Source organism: Oryzias latipes, chromosome 15 (genome assembly GCF_053564925.1).
Source record: "Oryzias latipes strain Hd-rR chromosome 15, Olatipes_Hd-rR_3.1".
NCBI classification, from domain to species: domain Eukaryota; kingdom Metazoa; phylum Chordata; class Actinopteri; order Beloniformes; family Adrianichthyidae; genus Oryzias; species Oryzias latipes.
Genome location: NC_136251.1, coordinates 26,612,533 through 26,633,493, shown reverse-complemented (window position 1 = coordinate 26,633,493; position 20,961 = coordinate 26,612,533). Strand labels below are relative to the sequence as shown.

General features: G+C 34.6%; 1 protein-coding gene and 1 long non-coding RNA gene across 7 annotated transcripts in view; one reads left to right on the top strand and one right to left on the bottom strand.

The window, feature by feature from the left end:
* khdrbs2 (KH domain containing, RNA binding, signal transduction associated 2) overlaps positions 1-20,961 on the top strand; it is a 72,606-nt gene that overhangs the window by 24,417 nt on the left and 27,228 nt on the right. For all 6 annotated transcript variants that reach the window (XR_013647925.1, XR_013647924.1, XR_013647923.1 and 3 more), the window contains exons 4-6: positions 5,811-5,957; positions 12,480-12,607; positions 13,744-13,927. Coding sequence is in view for 1 of the 6 variants with exons in the window: in XM_078932370.1 (XP_078788496.1) it covers positions 5,811-5,957; positions 12,480-12,607; positions 13,744-13,927 (459 nt within the window). In the remaining 5 variants the exon portion in view is untranslated. The remainder of the gene's footprint in view (positions 1-5,810; positions 5,958-12,479; positions 12,608-13,743; positions 13,928-20,961) is intronic.
* On the bottom strand, positions 8,366-9,973 carry LOC144984202 (uncharacterized). The gene is made up of 3 exons (XR_013647928.1): positions 9,837-9,973; positions 8,568-8,613; positions 8,366-8,503 (listed from the first exon to the last, which is right to left on the bottom strand). It is a non-coding gene; the product is annotated as an uncharacterized LOC144984202 (long non-coding RNA).

The following is a 20,961-nucleotide window of genomic DNA, read 5'->3' as shown; positions in this document are numbered from 1 at the left end:
TTCCACTTGACAAATACATGTAGGCAAAACTGTAGTGTGTTTTTTTTTCGTCTTGTTTAATAGCATCTTCTGTAATAGTCAATTATGAATGCAAAGTAATTGATCTCTCTGCCTGAGTCATTTATCTCTCTGACTTGGGATCCCCTGAAGCTAAAAAGTGAGCACAGACAGCTTTTCTGAGTCAAAGACTATAACAGTTGTTGGAGAAGCGATATTGATTTGCGTTGCTATTATTACTGTAATCTCTGATTTGGACATCTTGACATGAAAAAGAAGTGCAGAGTTACCAGCTCTTCAGTGAAACTTTAGCTATGTTTCAATATGTCAAGCAGAGGCAGATGATAACATAATAGAGGGAATTTATTGCAGCTTTAAAAATGATGTAATTGATTATTTTAGAGAAAAAAATCAACAATGAAATGAGGGGTTAAAGTGAGTGTTGACTAAGGAAGTATGGTTATCAGATACATTTGAAGTTATCTTTTTCATGTATTTTCTGTCATTTAAACTGCAAAGCAAAAATTGTGGCGTTTTTCTTGTCTTACTGCTTATCATTTTTGTCCAACTTTGCCATCCTTCATAACTGTGGTTGGCAAAATAAAACAAAAGAGGACAATGTTAAATCACTAAATAACTAAAATATCATTTAAAACACCAAACTGGATTGGAACTTGACTAAATCAAAAATAATGGCAGGTTTAAAAAAGAGGATCCCTAATTAAATCCCAAATCCTAAGAGCTTTTTAAAAACACTGACAGTAATTAGCAAGCTAAAACTAGATGTGATGAATGAAAACTCGTGGTGTGAATGTGATATGAGGGAGGAGCAAAACCCAAAACACAATTTTTCACAACCAAAATAAAACAAAAAATAAACAAGAAACCTCAACTAAAGTCAATGATCCTTAAAAATGTTCCCCTTTGATTTGTATGCAGGAAAACCTCATTCATTGTGGATTAGCACTGTATGCTTCTGCCTGTTTTCTTTACACTGCCATTGATATTCCAGTTGTTCGGCTTCCAAACAATTCAAACATAATTTTAAGGAAGATACTTTCTGACCCTGACCACAAGCAATGCAGAGTAAGCGTTGTATAAGGCAAGTGTATAAGATGGAAGTTAACACTGTTCATGCAGCTGTGCTATGTAGAAAAAATAGTCTCACTAGATTTGTGTGTGCATAATACTTGTTTTTCAATTCATACAAAACATTTTGTGTGTAACTGTGTATTCACATACAAACAAATATCAAAAGCACACAAATAGAAAACAACTTGAAATTTCCGCTTAAAACTAACCACAGCTCCTATGCATAGAAATCTTTAAATAGTAAGCACTGAATGCCTGATACACGCACACAAAACCATATTTACACACCAATTGGAGTTACAGGTGCAGGACAGGCTGTGAGACTCTTTTCACACCTCCGGATTTGTCCATAGATGATGCATTTAAATGCTGCTAAAATGCTAGGTCATCAGAGTTTTCCTAATTAGCCACTTTGAACTCAGATTGTGAATAATATCTAGTAGAAACTTGACATTTTTCCCACTTTTTCAAGTATACCGTGATGTACAAGATGTATTGTAGGAGTTACAAATCGAGGATCAGACAATCACAAATCTGACTATTTTCTATCCATACAGCACCTTCAGAAATGGGTCATCAATTTTACTGGAAAGCATTTAGGACAAAACCTGCAACTTGTGAACATAAAAGAGTGTTAATTTTTAAAATAACTTTTTTTGTGATTTTAAAATATGTCTTTAATTGGTGTATTTTAGCTTTTTAGGTAGACAATTTTTAAATCTGTCCGGAGATGAAAAACAACCACTTAGCTAATTCAGGCTCATTGCATGGAAAGCTTTTAATCTGCTGTGTCCCTGAGAAATAAAAAAAGTTTAAATTGAAATAATGAAAATAAAAAAAAGCTCAAGAAATTTCAAAGTTTTTTTTAAAGTTGAATTACTTTAAGGCCAAAATCACACGCTTACATTTGTACATTTAACATATCATATTTCAACCTAATCACAAATACTTAGATTATTTATTTATGTATATATCATTTGTGCTTTTCCTCAAGTCAGCAAAAGTCAACAGAAACATGGAATCGTAGGGTTAAGTATCATCAGTACTTAAAGTTTGGCTACTTTTTTCCCCTATACAAATCAGTTATTCTCTACTCATAATTGCTTGATAAATTTCATACAAGAAATTGAATTAATTTATAAAAAAAATTCATTAACTGCCAAATATTATTTTAGCAACAAAACAACAGGATGACACTGACACTGACTTCACTTTGACTTAATGATGCAAACTTTACTGCTGCAGTTTCAGAGTGCTGTAGAAATGCGTGCAGCTTAGTTTAACTAAAATACAAGAGGATGTATTACCTTTTCTAGCTGTAAAGCAAACCATTCTCTTCTAATAAAACAACATATGAAATTTTCTAGTATAATTTAAGTATTTTTATTTAAGCAAAACCCAAAACACAATTTTTCACAACCAAAATAAAACAAAAAATAAACAAGAAACCTCAACTAAAGTCAATGATCCTTAAAAATGTTCCCCTTTGATTTATTACTTTTTATTGAAAGTAATACAATTGCAAACCAAGTATTAAATTAGTACTGAAATCAAGTTTACAAAAATTTCAAAGGGCAAAAAAATGTAATGTGACCAATATATTTACTTTTGTTTGTGGTCAGGAGTGAACCTGTCAGTGTATCACTGCATTTATACTTCATAATTTTCTTACCACAAAAAACAATTTATGCAAAAAGACAATATCATGCAGTTTAATATTATTATATATATTGTATATTTCTTGACAACTCAAAGTAAAAAGCCTATTGTTTTTTTTTCTGCACTTAAACATAACTCAATTCTGTTCAACAGATCATTTTAAAATAAGAGCACAGTTTTTATGACTTTATTCATCTCCTGCATATCAATTTGTGTTCAGGCTAACACATTGACACTCAGTTTTTATCAGCAGTAGCAACATACTGTTTTGGCTTAGAGTTTTCAGTTTGTTTTATTGATCTGGAGCAGCATCCGAACTAGCCTGAAGGTTTTGTGATGAGACTGACACCCAGAGGTCACGAGTGAGAGGTTTACTGCTGTTCGAGCCAGCTGGCAATGCAGCAGCACCGAAAAGACACATCCAGAGTTCAATTACAAGCAAAAACACATCATCAACTCAGGTTTCTGGAGCCAGGTTCAAATCCTCGAGAGGCTACGTCCATCTAGCAGGATGCTCAGATTTCAGCTTTGGAAAATTCATATGGAAAACAGCCCAACAGCCTTTTGTTTGGCCCACTTGGTGCAGAAGTAATCAGGTTAAGATGCTGAGGCACACAGTTGTACATTTTTAATAGCACTTCAGTGACACAGATGTGTCAGGGCAAATGTTTGCAAGTGTTTGTGATTTGAAAACAATGTCAGCCCTGACCTACAGATAGGAGGAGGATGCAATAAATCCTGTTGTGTTCTGCTCTTATCCTCAGACTTATCCTCAGATCAGAAACATTACTATTAATTAGTTGGCTGTCATAAATTAACATCATCCACTGATGTTTTAAAACTCCACTCCCTACTTTAATTACTGTCACTCGTTAGTGATGAAGATTCATTAAAGGCTAGCGTGTAGTTAAAAAACAACAATTAGAAAAGTCTTCTAAATGCCAGCTATGATGGCAAACACCTGTTTACCCCTGGGATGTTAGAAAACACTTTTTATTACTCTAAAATTGGGCTACAATCACAACCCTGTTAGCACCCCGCTCTGCCTGTCTCTGAAAAATTACAACCACATCCCAAAAAGATAATAAAAACTCATGTTGTGTTTAACACCAGTTTGCCACAGGAACAAAGTAATGTTTGTTTAAACCTAATTAAACCAAAGAAGATAAGGGAAATTTATTTTTCTTTTGCATTTTCCTAAATTCTCTTAAGCTGCGTGTGACTAAAATGCTTCAGTTCACTGAACAGACAAACCTTTTGCTGTTCTAAGCTACAAAGAAGCTTTGCATGTGCAAAAAGTCTGCAGCAAAGTGCAACTACAAGGAAAACATGGAGGTGCAAGTTTTGAGCTAATCTATAACTACCTGACCGAGCAAGTAAAGAGTGCTGAGGTGCTGCTACTATTTAATTAACAGCAACCTCTCCCAGAGGAGGGAAACAGTTTTGTGATGCAAGGACAAGGACCGATCTGCTTTATGAAAGCGCATGAATGGCTCTCCAACTTTTCTTAGCAGCTACCATCAAGCTGTCCTTGGGAATAGCACCTAAGGTTCGATGCAAACCTCAGACATAATTCGGATTACTGAGGATAAATCGATGTAACAGTAAAGTGTTTATTTTAAAACACAGTTGGCTGTGGCCCCGGGCTTTAGGAGCTTTATGCGCTTCAAGTCTGAATGAAGCCTCAGGCATGATTCGGCAGATTAAGGGGAGTCAAAGGTGATTGCACTTGTTTTGCTTTCTGCGGATTTTCTAAACGTGACCTGTCAAACGTGACATGTCAAACAAAGCATTACTAGAGTCGTAAAAACATTTCTGCATTTTTTTTTATGAAACCACTGGATCGCTTTTAAGAAAATTGAAGTTTGTTAGTAATGTTTTGGGTTTAACTTTAAATGCACCGTTGTGTGCACAGGTAAAGTAATTTTTTTAAACATATCACCTTTCTTTTTTTTTTTTTTTTTTTTTGCACTGATGAAAGGAAATACATGAAATTTAAGATATACAAAAGCATATTAACCAGATTTTTTTACATTTTCTCTCTCTCTCTCTCTCTCTCTCTCTCTGGAGCCACTGCAATATTCTAAAATAAGCAGTGCATTCAGTTCCCATCAACTGCTTTGACTGCAAAAAAAAAAGTAAATAAATAAAAATAAAAAGTGCAACATCAGGAGTTTAACAACTAGAGTTCAAGTAGAGTGATGTATTCATTCAAAATTGTAACACTTTTTTTGTCTTGTTTGAAAATGTAGTATTTGCACCAAAACATTGATGGATACTGATGCTGTTTAGCAACAAAATAGAATGCTAATCACACCATGTGGTCGAGTTTTACTCTTTTTGTTTTTTAGACAGATGTGTCTTTGAGTTTTACATCTCTTGCATCCTTTAGTCTGTGCACACAAAGGTCACAAAGGTTTTGCCCCTAATTTGTTATCTGTCAGGATTTCTCACTAACTTTTTCTGCAAAGTTTAGCATCCTGCTCATTAGCATATGCACTTGTAGTTAAGGTGTTTTAGTTTCCGTTTTGTGTGCTTCTTCATTTTACATCTCTACAAGCGTTAATTTAGCCGTTTCTTTCACCTTCTGCTGCTTTCCTGGGTCTTTTCATGACACCACTGCATTTGTTGAAGAGGCAGTAATATATCCACCAATGATAGTGTCAATAGCAGCAAAATAATAAAAAAAAAGTATTTTCTAATTATTTTGGACTCATTTTAGTTTAGTGCGTCCTAAAAAAATAACCATTATATAAAAGTTGCTTTGCAAATCTCAATTGACAATTCAGTTTGCAATTTGAAAAGGCATTTTGCAATTGACAATTCAATATGCGATTCAGACTTAGAATATGAAAAACCATTTTGCAATTTAGAATGCAATTTTAAAATTACAATTAAGAAATGCAAATTACTTTTGATTATGGGTGAAAAACCATCCATATAAATTTACATTTCTTCTGTCTCAGGTGTGGGAATAGTAATTAGGAGATTGATTACAACTTGATTCAAATAGTTGCAAAATAAATGTTTAAATTCATTCACTCCCTGTCCCATTTTTACAGGAAGAAGAATTACGGAAAGGCGGGGATGCCAAATACGCCCATCTGAGCAACGATCTGCACGTTTTAATTGAAGTCTTTGCTCCACCAGGAGAGGCCTATTCCCGCATGAGTCACGCCTTGGAGGAAATTAAAAAATTTCTAGTTCCAGTAAGTTTATTTCTTTACCAGCTTCCATCCCCCAAACACCATTTTTATTTCTGCACACAAGTTATTAGATCATTTCTCCACCAAGCTTGTTAACAGAGTTTACAATGTTCCTGGTTTGCTTACATAAGAATAATATATAGCCATGAAGCTTTTCCTCACTCTCCACATCGCGCATGCTTTGTCATAAAGGAAAAATAATGTATTCTGCAATTAAAGTGCAGTATGAAACTACTTGTGAGACTCCAGCAACTAATAGCCTTAAGAACTTTGCAGTAATTATTGTGCATGGTGTGTACTCTCGCTAAGGCTAAGCTGTAAATATTAATCAAGCTTGCAAATGTGGCAAGCCTAATAAAAGAGTTGTGTGGAGCTACTTTATTAAGCTTATGCTACTTCCAGAGCCAGAGCTCTGAATACACTCTGGGTCTGGAGGAGGATGATACTGCCTCTGCACCAGCACAGACCACATGAATGCCAACAAAATAAATTACAGTTCCAGAAATATTGGAATCCTTCAGAATAAACTTTCAGGGTTTCATTTTTTGGACATGTTTCATTGTTTGACGTGTTTTTTTTTAAGAATTCTGTTAGGATTTGTTAGGTAAATTAAGGGTTTTTTGATGACATTTTCACTTTATTACTTAACTTAAAGATTTTGTGTTCATGTTTACATTTTCAGAAAAAATGGCATTAAAGACTGTTTTCACTTGGGATGAGTAGAAACCTTTTTGAAAAAAGTGGAATCCTTAAAACTTGAAAGTCTGTGCATAACTTTGTTTCATGCAAATTATTGAATCAACCCATTTAAATGAGAATCCTCCCAATTGGCGGAAGTGCCAAAGGGCTCCAAGAAGCTAAAATCCCATAGACATCTAAAGAAAAATAAACAACTACAAGGTAATCTATTTATTTTAATGTTTTTTTTCTATAGTTTCAAGTTATTTAAGTTACTAACTGGCCAATCAAATGCCTCAATGAAAGTAGGTGGTCTCTTGTCGAACGTTCAAATCATTTGATTGACATTCTCCCGAGCCTGCTTTCATGTGGTAGGGGTGTGGCTTCCACCAAGCTCACTTCCGATTGGTGAGAGTGGTTGACACAGTAACATTGAGTCAGACCAATCATTTTACTGATGTCGTCTGGCTCAAACATGTAGGCGTCCATATCACAATAAATGCAGACTGAGTGTACTTCATTTTGTTTGAGCTGGAAGAAAGCGATTTTCAATGTGTGATGTCAGCCTCACTCGCTCCATTTCTCATATACAGTCAATGAATCAAACATTAAACAGTATTAACTGTATTGTCAAAAGCATTTTTTTTAAAGAAGTCAATTAATTATTTTAACTGTTTAGCTGAAATGTTTTAATTAAGTTAGTGTTTTTCCAGAAAAGATTTTGAGTGGGAAATAGGTTAATGTACAACCTTAATAGTAACATTTTATAGTTACATTACATTTTATAGTTTCGATACGCTCAGCAGTGACTATACAGCCTTTCCTTCCACAAATGGATGCATTCAATAGAAAATCCTGTGAAAGTTCTTTCAGCAAAACCAAACGATGCAAAAAAAAAAAAAAACTTGGAATCAGTTCATTAAAATTTTGTTCTTCATAAAAATGTTCAATGTTCAATAAAAATGCATCGTAGTGGTGATTAATAAAAAGATCTTGTTAGAAATTGCAAACGGAAATGCTGGATGTAAAAATGGTGGAATAGAAAAAAATGTTGTGTTTATTAGTTATTTTCCTATCTGGCTTTTTCACTATGAATAACAACAAAAACTCCAGACCCTTCAGTGAAATCAGTCTTGTTCAATGCATCACTAAGATCTTTAGGAATATGTAAGGGAAACACACAATCTCAAACAACAGTTGTTGGATTGACATGTTTCTTAAATCTGGTAAAGACTTCCTGCTGTTTGTTTTTTCTTCGAATTGTTTCCTATTGGATTCATGCTGTCAAGGTATTACTGGGAAACAGTTGTGCATTCATAATCAGCAAAATTATGAAAATATGGAGGAGAAAAAAAAATCTTCTTTAATCATTGCTGCAATCAAAAACTAATTTCTACTTCTAGCTTAACAAACCTAAGCCAGAAAGCATCACAGTCATTGTGGTTACAGTCAGTCCTAGACAAATAACAGGGGGACAATCACGATTTCTAGTTGTGCAGAATAAGCCAAAAATTTACTTTTAGTGTTCAAAATTTCCTTTTCTTTTCTGGTGAAAAATGAAAACTGTATCAGCGAAAAGTTGAACTGAAATCATGATTCTCTCCTAAAAATGAAAGATTCGATCTTGTTGTCCCCCTGAGGAGGGCATCTACGGCTGCAGGAGTCAACCCACCCCTGCTGCTGTGACTTTATGCCTCAGAAACCCAGCTAAACTCAACAGATGCTGCACAAAGCATCAGCTGCTTCGGAATTACAGGCTGCCACAGAAAATGTAGATCGAAGCTGTAGCTGAACAAATGACCATGCGGTGCTACAGTCACTTCTTTCTCCAGTTTACTCTGAGAATAAAGGTTTCAATGTGCTCCAGTCACCTGTAAAAGTGAGATTTATTTTAATGTGCTTCAGCTCTGTAGTCTGTAGAAGTTAATGTCTTACCTTTATAATTTGGCAGAACTTTTACTTGCCTGAATTCCCACAGACCCTGAAAACATGAGAAAATGACTTCACATTGTTAGACTGATTAAAAAATTCAATCTCAGGTGATGTGTAGACGTAGACAATAGTTTAAAAAAATAAATAACTATAAAAAAAGGAGGGGCGGTTTGACTTTTTCCAAATGGAAAAGTGGAAATGATGTGTTGTCTACTTTACATACAGGTCAGTAAGAAAGTAGACAATTCATTAAAACGAAAAAAAAACCACATCAACCAATAGTTTGCTTTGCATAAAATATGTAGTTCAGAAAGCAGATTGAGCTGCTAAAAAACAGAATACATTTAGCCCATGTAATATTTGGGCTTTAAGAATTACTGTTATTATTTAAATTGTTTGAAATTAGCACAAAAAAAGTTGATCAATAGATAAAAAGAAAAGAGAATATATGAACACAAAGTTAACACATAGGAACACAGATTTTTTTAAAGCTTGTGTCAAAAAAAGCTTAACAGATTGTTATGAAGGTTAAAAATATACTAAGAGGTTGTGTTAGAGACAAATGTCAATGCAAAAGAAAAAAAAATGCTGAATAAAAATGTTGGGCTTCCGTCTACTAACAATGAAGCTGGAAGGAATTTGTCATCTGAGCAGACGCTGAGAAAATGTCAGCTGCATACTTTTAGTTTAAAAAGCTGATCTCAGCCCTGACCTCTCCCTTACCCATCCTCCAGAAAACACTTAAAGTGGCTGAAGCAAAATAAAATTTGATCTTGTTCTTGAGCTTTTAGATTTACTTGTGTATCTCTTCCTTGGAGACATACATGCAGTATTCCCTCATGTGCAACTATGCACATGAGGGGGTGAAGGTGGGAAAACCAAACAAGGCCTAGCAATCACCAGTTTACATGTGACAGCGATAAGTCGCCATTTAAAGACCCACTCTGATCATCCTTTGATCTTTTTTTAAAGTAATGGCCTTTTAATTACAACTAGCCTAAATCAAAACACGTGTGCTGTTTTCTAGAATATAGTGTCAACCTAATGCCTCGTACTAGATGTTTTCTCAACTCCGGCAGATAGATGCTCTAAATTTTATTTTGGCTAATCAACTTTTTTCCAGAACCAGACAAAAGCGGAAGAGTTTGAGCGGGGAGCGAGGGCTTTATCCCAATCTTTGAACATTTGAAACAGAATTCATATTAAAACAAGATACGAGCCTCAATCATTGAGTGATGCCTTGTGGTCCTCATCTAGCTTCTGCTCTCTTACCTAGCTGTCGATTCTCATCCTCCGTTTGTGTGACTATTTTTCTTCTGCCTTCACATCTAAATAAAAAATGCAAAAATGACTGATTTCAGTGGCATTATGTCAGGAACTGGTGGTGGAGGACCCAAAATGCAGGAGAGCAGTTGTTGACAGAAAGTAAAAGAATTCATAAACAAACCGAAACATGACAGAACCATGGGATCAACAAAAAGTTAGCAGAGCACAAAAAAGCAGATGACCTGACACTGAGGCACTGAAAAACATATTTACACTGAGGGCAATTAACTAAATAAAGACCAGCTGTGGATGAACATGAATCTGGTGTGACAGACAGGGCAACTCAGAACATGATCAAAACAGCATAAAATAAAATAAAAATGCAGCAACAGAACCCTCACACTTAAGCTGTGAAAAAAAAAAAAATCACTGAAAGTGCTTCACTGTATTTATTCTCACAAATTAGTTCTTTTTCAAACTGAGTTTTTTGTCTGCTTCTGATTCACATCAATTTGAAAAAAGAAATATTTTAAAATGCAGCTTTAAGCTTATTTTCTTAATATATGTCCTCCATCATCAAAGAAAAGCCACAAGAACAAGTTAAAACACTTTTTTTTGTCAGAGTGGGTTTTTATAAACATAAACCTTGTGATTTATTTTCAAGGAACATTTTTCAGTTTGTATGAGCCAGGTGATATTGGTTTGGAATGTCTAAGCAAAACCGACGTGAGTTCATGGCTAGATTAGATGAGAAAATATAGGATCACGGTTGGCGTTTCAGCCCCAGCACCCTTTTATGATATAAAACAGAAACAAAATTGCAGTGAAAAAGGCTTTAAATCAGTTTGCGTTCAGTTCTATGCAGTATATAAATATACCTGAACCTAGAGGTGATTGGTTTAACTGAGCTTCAGGGTCCTGGCCTGGAAAAGTCCAGGTTTATCTCTGTGAAGGGCACAGAGCATGAGCGCAGGAGCCCATGGTAAATTAATCTCTATGAGCAAACAGTCTGCGGATTATCTCTGTATGCTCAAGTTAACACCTCTCTCAAATGTCAACTTTAACCAACTTTAACCAATTTGTTGCTTTTATGATTAGCTCCCAGTAAAAAGCTCTACTTTTCCCCTTTAAACCAAAACAAAAATGTTATCTCGCGTTTAGAGAGAATTGTTTTTTTTTTTTGCTTCTGTTAATTTGATGTCTAGTGTTTATTGCTTTAGTTCAAGTAATAAAAAATATATTTCAAACATGATAACTGCAAACATATTATAAGTGCAGTTGCCTATGTTTAATGGGACCATGCAGACATAATTGCACACGAGTACCGGAAAATACATCATTTTATCATTTTTATCATCTTTTTCATTCATGTTATGATTTCATTAGACCAAGTCAAATTGTATAAACAGGCAAACAAAGGGTTTTGGCATCACTGTCTAAAACATGGACATGCAGAAAACTCTGATTCTGACACCAAAGCTGTGTTTTCCACACAACATTTATTTTTCCCTGCGGCTCCAAAAATCGTAGCTGTCCTGAAGTGCGTCTGTTTATCTGTCAGCTCTGACAAGATAATGAATGCTGCTTTGTCTACTCCCTTATCTTCTGTGTAAAAATCTGCATTATATTTGAAAACATTTTGAAAGAAAGGGCATGAAAATGATCTTGTAAAAAGTTGTCTAGACTGTTAAGGACACACTGAATGCTTTTAATAAAATCTTAGTCTTTTAGTTTTTTTTTGTAGTTTAATAATACAAACAAAATCAAGAGCATAAAACAAAACAAAACACTTAAACTACTTAACAAACAAGAGGGTATTACAACATCCAACAAACATGGCGTGTATTTATACATAGCTTTATTAAAAGACAAGAAAGGACAAAAGGAGTCAGATCTTAGCCAGGGTTCCATTTTTCCTATATGTACACAGGCATAAACATTTATTTGTAAAAAGTTTTTCGTTGGGTTCTTCCTGAAACAACCTTAAGCTTAAAATTTTAAATATTCCTTCACTCCTCTCCATCTCTGATTACAGACATCTACTGTGGAGGGAGGCGGTCAGCTTTTCCATTACATAAACTTGTTTTAGTTTATTTTTCAATTCATTTATTGTTGGTCATTTGATTGTTTTCTGTTCATAGTAATATTTTTAGAATTACTATTAATACAAGAACATTTCTTTATTCTTTTTTAAAAATGTCATTAGGTTTTACACATATAGCAGTATATTTGAAAGAATTTCCTTTTGAAGTATTTGTTTTTCAATTTCTTCTTTAAGTTTGATCCACTAATCTTAATTAATAGGGTAATCTCAAAATATGTGTTTGGTCCCCTATATATTATATGATGATCATTGTAACATCTATTACAGTTTTGCTATTTTTCTTTTTAATATTTTCAAAAATATTTTGGGGAATTTCTTTCTCACAAGTTTTGAATTTCATTTTATTTTTTGTATTTTTTTTTTTGACCATGCTTTTGATTTAAAACATTACCCCATGCAACACATAATGTTTTTCACTATCCATGCTCAGTGTGTTTTCTGAGGTAATCAAGTTCACTTTACTCTTAGATCTGCTATTGCCTTTAGAAGATAAATGTCCTTGTTGATTTTTCCTGTTTGAGACCTACTATATTCTGCCTCTCCAGGACTACAATGATGAGATCAGACAGGAACAGTTGAGAGAGTTATCCCTGTTGAACGGCTCAGATGAGTCGAGCAGAGGCAGAACCGCACTCGGGAGGAGCTCGCGACCAACAAGCACAGCTTCCACAAGGTGAGGAGCTGCTTAAAGCTGAGTGAAAACACGCCGCTCCATCAAGGCTTCTGGAAAAACCCTAAGAATAACAACCAATTTAAGATTTTGGCTGATCTTGCCCTTAAATATTATTTAAAGTATCCTTGTTATAAGATAATTGATGGTGTTTTTATCAATTGAAAATGTCTGCAAGTCAACAAAATTGTAAAATCCTCAGTGACATTGGCGAGTTAGTTGGTTTTGCTCTTCACTATGACATATAAGGTTATTCAAAGGAGCTTTTCTTTTCAGTAAGTTAGAATTATTTTTTTATTTTATTTATTTATTTATTTTTGCATTTCCCGTCTTGCTGCTCAAGGGAATTTGAGAATCCAGGCAAGACCAGGAAAATCAGAAGAAGAAAAAATTGACTTAGACACGCATACAGCTGCTTGTGTGAAATTGGAGCAAACTGTCCATAATCTACCTGAGCGAAAGTAGTCCCTCAGGAGGGGGAATTGTGGTTTGACAGCCTGGCCTAATTCAGAGACCATGAGTGGATGAGCTAAATCCAGCAGTAACATGGGATGTTCCCAGTTTAAAGTCTTCATCAACACTAGATGTTCTCCCTGTGCTGAAGCAATAAACACCATAAAATTATGAACCTAAAGTGAAAAATGTTTATATTTATGGAACAAACATAAAATAAGATCTGGAAAATAAATTAGAAAAAAGCTTGGAAAGCAGATCACAACGGCTGCATGACTACGTCTGCTGTTTTAAAAATGTTTTTAACCTAAATTCATTACAGTTCCTGTTACTCTGCATTGACACCAGTTCATGTGTTGATTATATAATCTAAACTATGGGTTATAGACTTACTATCATGCTTACATAATGCACATTGAACATTTTGCAGCCTTCCTGCATGGGGCTTTTGCATAAAGATAAAAGCTAAAGCCAGCTCCAACAAGCAGTGAAATGCAATTATCTAAAATGTAAAAAATGCTAATTTAATGAAATTTTTGAAGATGTAAAAAAATCCATTTTAAATGTTTTTTTCTGTGATTCTGTATGATTAACATTTCTACTTAGGTGTAAATTTGACTTTTCAAAAAATATCAGTCAGAAAGTTTTGGATTAGCTGCTGTTTTGTCTCTTCTTCGTATCGCCAGGGGCCCCAGAGGTACAGGAAGAAGCGCTGCTGCTCCTCGGGGGACAGCAACACCAACACACAGCAAACTTCCCACGACGGCTTTGAAAAGGGAAGCACAAGCTGCAAGAGCCAGAGGGACAGGAGGGAATGCAGGATACAGGCCGCCGCTGTTAGCAGTCACACATGAATCATATGACGACTATGTAAGTTTAATCCTCTTTGCATGCACAGAAGTCTGTCTGGTACTAATTTTACTTGAAGTGTTTGGAGACTTGGTTTAATCCTCTTTGATGTACAGTGGATGAGGCTCGCTGGATGTAAAGGGCAAGGCCGCGCTGGGATTTTAGGGCCATGGAGAAATGATGTTTTATAATGACTCCAAATCAACTTCATTTATAGCAGCCACATTTTCTAACTTCTCTCAGTGGGGTACATTTTCCATGTGAGCGCACAGAATAGAGTTCATTTTCAATAAAAATCTAAAGCGACAGAACAGAAAATTAAACGGATTTTTTTTTTTACCACAGCAATTCACTAAACAGTAGTGATTAAACTGTGTAGTGACACCTTTATGGCTAGCATATTTACCTAAGCATTTATCAATATGATAAAAGATGTTCCACATTTGTGCCGCTATTAATGATGAAGATTTTTTTGGTGCTTCACTTTTTAGAAAAAGACTTCAGAAAAGGTCCAATTTAATGCATTTTTGCATTATAACAACACTTTGCTCACAAATCTTTGAGCTGAAACTACTTTAATAGCATTTTAATATATATTATTTTAGAATTCTAATAAAAAAAGAAGAAAAATAGCTAAATTTCTATCTTGGAACATTGTGTTATTTTTGAACGATGTCTGAAATCAAACTAACGAGCAGGTTGGAGTTAGACTGGACCTGTTGAATACATGAATAGTTTAACAGAGAGTGGGAGCTTGGTGAGGCTCAAACAGTAAACAGTGTTTTCTCATTTATTTACCTCATTTTCTGTAGAAAAAAAGAAATAACAAAAGATGTGTCTCAGCTAATTGCCTGTTTTTTTCTAAGAGCTTATTAAATGGCAGAAAAGCTGCTTTTCAATTATTGTGACTGAAACAGCTCAGAAAAGGTTATTTCTTACATTGCAGGTACGCATGTTCTGATAAAACTTGACAGCGATTCAGATAAATGACAGCCAAAAAGTATTTCAGTTTGGGTTATTTAGACAAGGCCAGGTCACAACTAAAAGCTAAGAACACTTCTTAGAAAAGGCAAATTAAATTAAAAGTTTTCAAATGGATGACAGTAAAATAAATGTAATTACAACACAGTTTTATTTTAGTTTATTACAATCTACTCTAGATTGCTTGATTCTGTTTCAGTTTAGTTGCTAATTCCAAGAGCAAAGTTAGCTAAATAAATTAAGAAATTAAACGTATTTTTTGTGATTAACCCTGCACAAAGAGATGGTAATGAACTCAAGAAAAGTTTTAACTGATGCAGGAACAAATGGAAATGCAGGAGACAAGAAACAAAAGGAAAAATTCAAAGTCTTTGAAGATAGAGAGGGTGTCTGCAAGTGGGAGCTCCTTCACAGTAGAAAGAAGAGCTGGCTCTGTATCTATCTTTTCAAACATTCAGCAGCCCTGAGATGGATGTTAAAAAGCTGCTTTGGTCAAATGCAGAACTGAAAAGTCTTTAGTGAAAGAAGATCTTTTAAATTTGTACCCAAACTTTAATGTACTAAATCAGTGACAGAAGTAAGAAGTAAACTTTTTTAAGATCTTGAGCTGTTTTGCTCAGTTGAAAGCACGTGGTAAAGTGATTTTATTGTGTGAGTTAGTTTTGTTGGTTAGTTCAGTTGTTTGTTTTCCTAAATTAAAAAAAATTGTTTTGGAATCCTTTTTTATAACTTTAAGCCTTTTTATTTTGAGATGCGTTTTTCCTGCTTAGTGTGTTGAGATTTGTTTCCTGTGAATGCTCACACCTACATTCTGCATCTGGTTTTCACCCCTGCTGCTCAGGTGAGCAGGCTGCAAACCTTTTTTGTGCAGCTCTGGAATATTTTTCATGCTCCATAACTCTCTTTGGGAGTCTTCATCACCTGTTTGTTTGTTTGTTTGTTTTTTGTTTTTTTGAGCAGGTCAGGATGTGTTTTGTCCTTCGTCTTTTTTATTTATTATTTTTTTACAAATTGAATATCTGCCTGCTTTTTTACTCTGAGGTGACTGAAGTTGCAAAGTTTTTGTTCATTCTCTGGAGATACATTAATCATTAGTGCTCCCTTTGCATCTTTTGAAACAGGGCAGCTTGACTTTTGTTGCACTCTCTGAAAAGGACACTGTAAACATGATATAAAAAGTCAATAGATCATTTTGGAGTAGAAAATTCCACACTGAAACAGAAAGTGAAGACATTCTGGAAGCCTTACGCACCATCTGTTCATCCTAAACCAAGGTCAGAATGCAGATGGACTTGAAACTGCTTTACTATGCCGCTCTGTTTTTCCTCAGTCTTTAAAAAAAAAAGGACAGATTTGTTGTCTAATTTAGTTTAGTTAATTAAGTTGCTGTTATCTCCTCACTTACATTAGATTGTGATAAACAGCTTTATTTTGAAATTGATTTCTTTCATCAAGGACAATTCCAGATAGACAGATAGGACCCCTGGACTCTAGATGCAGGGGTGTCAACCAGAGCAGAAGGCTAGATGAAGGCTGAAGATAATGTAGGCAATTGAAAGAGGGGGTGAGAGCAGCACAGCGCTGAAAAAAAGAAAAACGAAATCCAATGAATTTGAAGAGCAGAAGCTAAAAACAGAGTGAACTAGAAGGCTGGACTAATCGGTTTTACAAAAAGGGCACAGTGACATTGAAATTTTAGATATGATGACAGCACGGTGAGATAAAAAAAACTATGTTATGAACTAACATTTAAGTCTCAGGTGGTTTAAAAATACATTATTTACAAATGTTTTTAAAATATTTAGTATATGGTTTCAAATGTTACATTTCTGCAGGGAATGTCACATTCTTTACTAAGAAGTTTGTTTGGTGCCATGATATGAAGACTCAAAGATCTCTGATGTTTTTGAAACATCCTCTAGGCTTCTTGTCATGTTTTATTCAAAGTCCAAGCTGAAAGTACTGTACGCTCGACTTTAGATCTCAGAAATTTCCCAAGGTCAGTTTGAATAAACTACACAAGGTTAGCTCCAAGTTTACTTCAAATGAACAAAGGCAACACTTTTATTTATCTATTTCCTCAGAGCTTTCCTGCTCAGAAAAAAAAGTCATGTGGGCAAGCAGCTGAAGATTGGGCTGTCTGCAGCGGGAAACACACAAGCGCGGTTTCATTTCCAATCCAAATTGAGTTCTGATGTAGAGCCTGTGTGTTTCCTAAGAACCAAAACTGCCAGGTATTTCTTCTTTTTGTAATTGGAGTTTGGGGAAGAGGCTTGAAGCACAGAGGTTAGAGGATTATAGAAAGGTGACTCTTGTTTCACACTCTCGGTCTCTTTGTCCTTTTTTTTTAAATTACTTTGTGACATTTTTAAACCCAAAATTCAATTTAGTGTTCAGACCTTTTACCCAAAAGCTGTTGTTTTTGGAGCATCAAGACATATTTTCAGCAGCAGTTGTAGTTGCAACTAGGGAATCAACATTTCTCTTCTTTCACAAGTCGGTTCAAACTTGGATGTTTGGGTCACGGTTTTGTTTTGGCTCGATATTATATTTTTGGACTAAATTTAATGAAGCATATTTAAGGTATAATGACCTAACAGCCAATATAATTAAGTTGTGTATGTTACATACATCTACACTCACACACATCTATTTCAAGACGGAACTTAGGGCTGGAATCAGATACAGAGTTTAAAGCTTACAATCTCAAGAAAAGGCTTGTGCTGTGGCAAAGGATAAGACCAAACACACTGGTATGGGACAAAGGGAGTCTCAGACTATTTAAAACATAATAGAGGGAATCACGGTCAGGGAGGATTAGACAATCACACCTGTAGTAAAACACACCAGGGCAGGAAGTAACAAGGCCTGAAACAAGAGGAGAGTTAGTATTACAAAATAAAACAGGAAGTGCAACACGTAACAACAGAAGTGACAGATATTGACCAAAAGTGCACAACTAAGGACAAAACATAAGACTGACGAGACATGACAATATTACCATGCACACCTATATAAACATGTATGTATATAAACATATACATGTACCTTGTTTTCAATCTAAATGTTAATATCTTTCGATACACATTCACATCGTTTTTAGACAATTTTTTTGTGTGTATGGAACAAAACAACAACAAAAAATGACATATTAAGGTATATAACAAACCTTGGTGATGACAGTATTGTTAAAAAATGCACAAAGGTAGACACAAAGACGTTAGTATTAATCATAAAACCAAAATAATATAATGCCATATCTTCATCACTTTGTCATTTTAATGTCACTGTACATCTTTAAATAATGTAACATGCATTATTAAAGATTAAGGTTAGTTATTTTTGCCGTGCAAAAGTACACCTTTAGTCGTGTGTTCATTCATACGGTTTATTCTTGTTTAATGACCTACTTTGAGTCTGCCCCACATGTACTTCCTTCTTGCACCAAATATGTGAAAAAAGGTTCAAAACAAAAAAGACTTCAGTCATATAAGTACATCAGCTGCGTGTAAAGTTTTTATTTTTTTGGTCACATATTTTTTTAAACGTGAATAAGAAGAGTCAAGGAAGATTACTTTTAAACTCAACTGATAAAAGTAATTTTTGCAATCTGTTAGAAATATAAAAATTGATTTATCAATTTGATTTTATCCATTGATTTATCCACTAAAGTAATAAAAAGGAATTAGAGCATGATAAAGGTAAAATCAGCCTGTTTTTAATAATTATTAAATATCTGTTCAAGAGAAAAAGTGCTGCACTAAAGTGGAAAACACATAAGGGTGATGATCAACATCTAATAAAAACTACAGAAAAGCTTACCGGTACAAACATGAAGAAAAAAACAAAAAACTACAATAATCTGAAGTAATTCTGTACATTTCTAACCTTCCAAATGGTTCATAAAGTATAGTGGACGGAACAACTACTATGTCCTCTTTAAAAGCCCTTTCAGTACACTTTGAGATTCTATTTATCCCATAATCCTTAGGAAGCAGTATTTTACTGTGTTTTTCACCACAAATTAAGATAAAGTAATTTAACAATTTCTGGGAGTTTCTTGCTTTCCTTAGATAACTCAAAAATGTAAACATTTTTAAAAATGTCATCACAAATCCTTGCCTGTTTTCTAAACCCGTTTTGGTTTTGTTTTAGCTTCCATGAGTTAGAAAGAACAAAAAAGGAGGGAAACTGTAAAGTTCTGGCATCAGCAAATGTAAATATTTTCATGTACTTTTATCATCTCCATATAGTTATGAGCTGTCACAGCCCAGCTAGACACTTGCCATGGAAAGAGACAAGAAATTCTGCTGAGGATTGTGGTTCATCTGAAAGAAATGCCCACATTGCGTTACCCTTCAGACTATGTGGAGTTCACTTCTCTTTTAAAGAGGCATCCACGAATTTTCACATGTTTTGCAAAGGTTTCTCAGCACCATGTGAGCACTAAATAACACCAAATAGAAGAGGAAACAGAGATAATAATACAATAATGAAGAACCAGAATGTCAGCCATAAACAAAACTGTCACATCAGCTACTGTTATATCACTGCAGTTTTCCATTCAGGTTATTATTGTTTCTCCATCTTCTACAATAGATGATTTTACACAGGCAAGCCCAGTTGTATGGAATTGTCATACAAATGTATTTGCGTTTATTTTTCCGTTTGTGTTCCCTGAGTGAATGACAGTCCAAGGTGTCCATCATGTTTCTGCTTTTGCATTTGCAGGTCTTAATGTGATGCGTCCCTCTGGAGAATACCATGATAAATTGGCTCTGTCATGTCACTGTATTAATTTTAGTGTAGTGAAGTGTAGGGTAAAACTGATACTATGACAGTAACCATTTTTGTGTCTCCCTCTGAAGTGAAGTGGGTTACAATGCTTATTCGGGGAGAGGGTTTGAATAATTTAACATCATGGAAATAGCTATACATTTATATTTTCTGCTTTAGGTTCAGCTGGCTGGGATTATCAGGTTTCTCTGAAACATTTGGGATTTTTCTTTTTATTCAGGGATGTTTTTTCTTATCAGAGCTTCAATTTTGAATAAATATGTGAAGATTTTACCAATGACCTTGATTACAGAAAAGCAAATGGAAAAAATAGAAGTTTGGATGCTGAGAAGTGCTACTGACATGTTTTGAGTCTGCATACAGAATCAGAATCTAAGTTGAGGCACGATGATTATTCATCACATGTTAAATTATCCCCGAAAAATTTATAATTTGCCTTTGATGCTTGTTACAGAAATTAACATTGTAAAGAAAAAAAACAATCAGGGCACTCTGTATTGCACTCTGTCAAAATCGCTCAATTTTATGTAATTACGGATAACAAATATTCATGCTGGTTTAGTTTTTCACTCTTGTTTATGAACAGGCAGCCTTTGAATGAATTTTACATTGAAATCATAAAATGAAAGAGCTCAACTATCATCCAGTAAAGTAAATGTGTTTGGGATTTCAGCAACCAACCACTGTATTGTCTGAAAAATTGAATTTTTAATTTAGTTAAATTTTACAAGAAAAGAAAATGTTAATATAGCATGATGTGTTTTTTCACATTAGTGTGGCCAGCTTTTCATTGCACCCTAAAATGTAGATTGCTTTTTGTAGGCAGGTTACTACAGTGGTTGAATACCTGTAAATGTTTTTATCGTTTGTAAATTATTCTTATGAGACCACTTGAATTTTTTTTCCCCTTAAAGATATTTGGATGTTGGAAGTAAGTGGCTGATTTGATGTCAGGTTTGAATGCAGGACAATGAACTGGCAAATATTAAATCCATACACAAAGATTGGTTGGTTGGTTGGTTGGTTGGTTGGCTGGCTGGCTGGCTGGCTGGCTGGCTGGCTGGATGGATGGATGGATGGATGGATGGATGGATGGATGGATGGATGGATGGATTGGGTTTGGTTTATTTCAAACATTATTTGTAGACAATACAATGTGAAAAAATCATATAGATTTATGAAGCTCCTTACAGAAATGATGAAATGCAAAGATAAAACACAAAATAAATAAACAAAGACACACTTAAGTCACATTTGATTCATTAAATACAGTAATT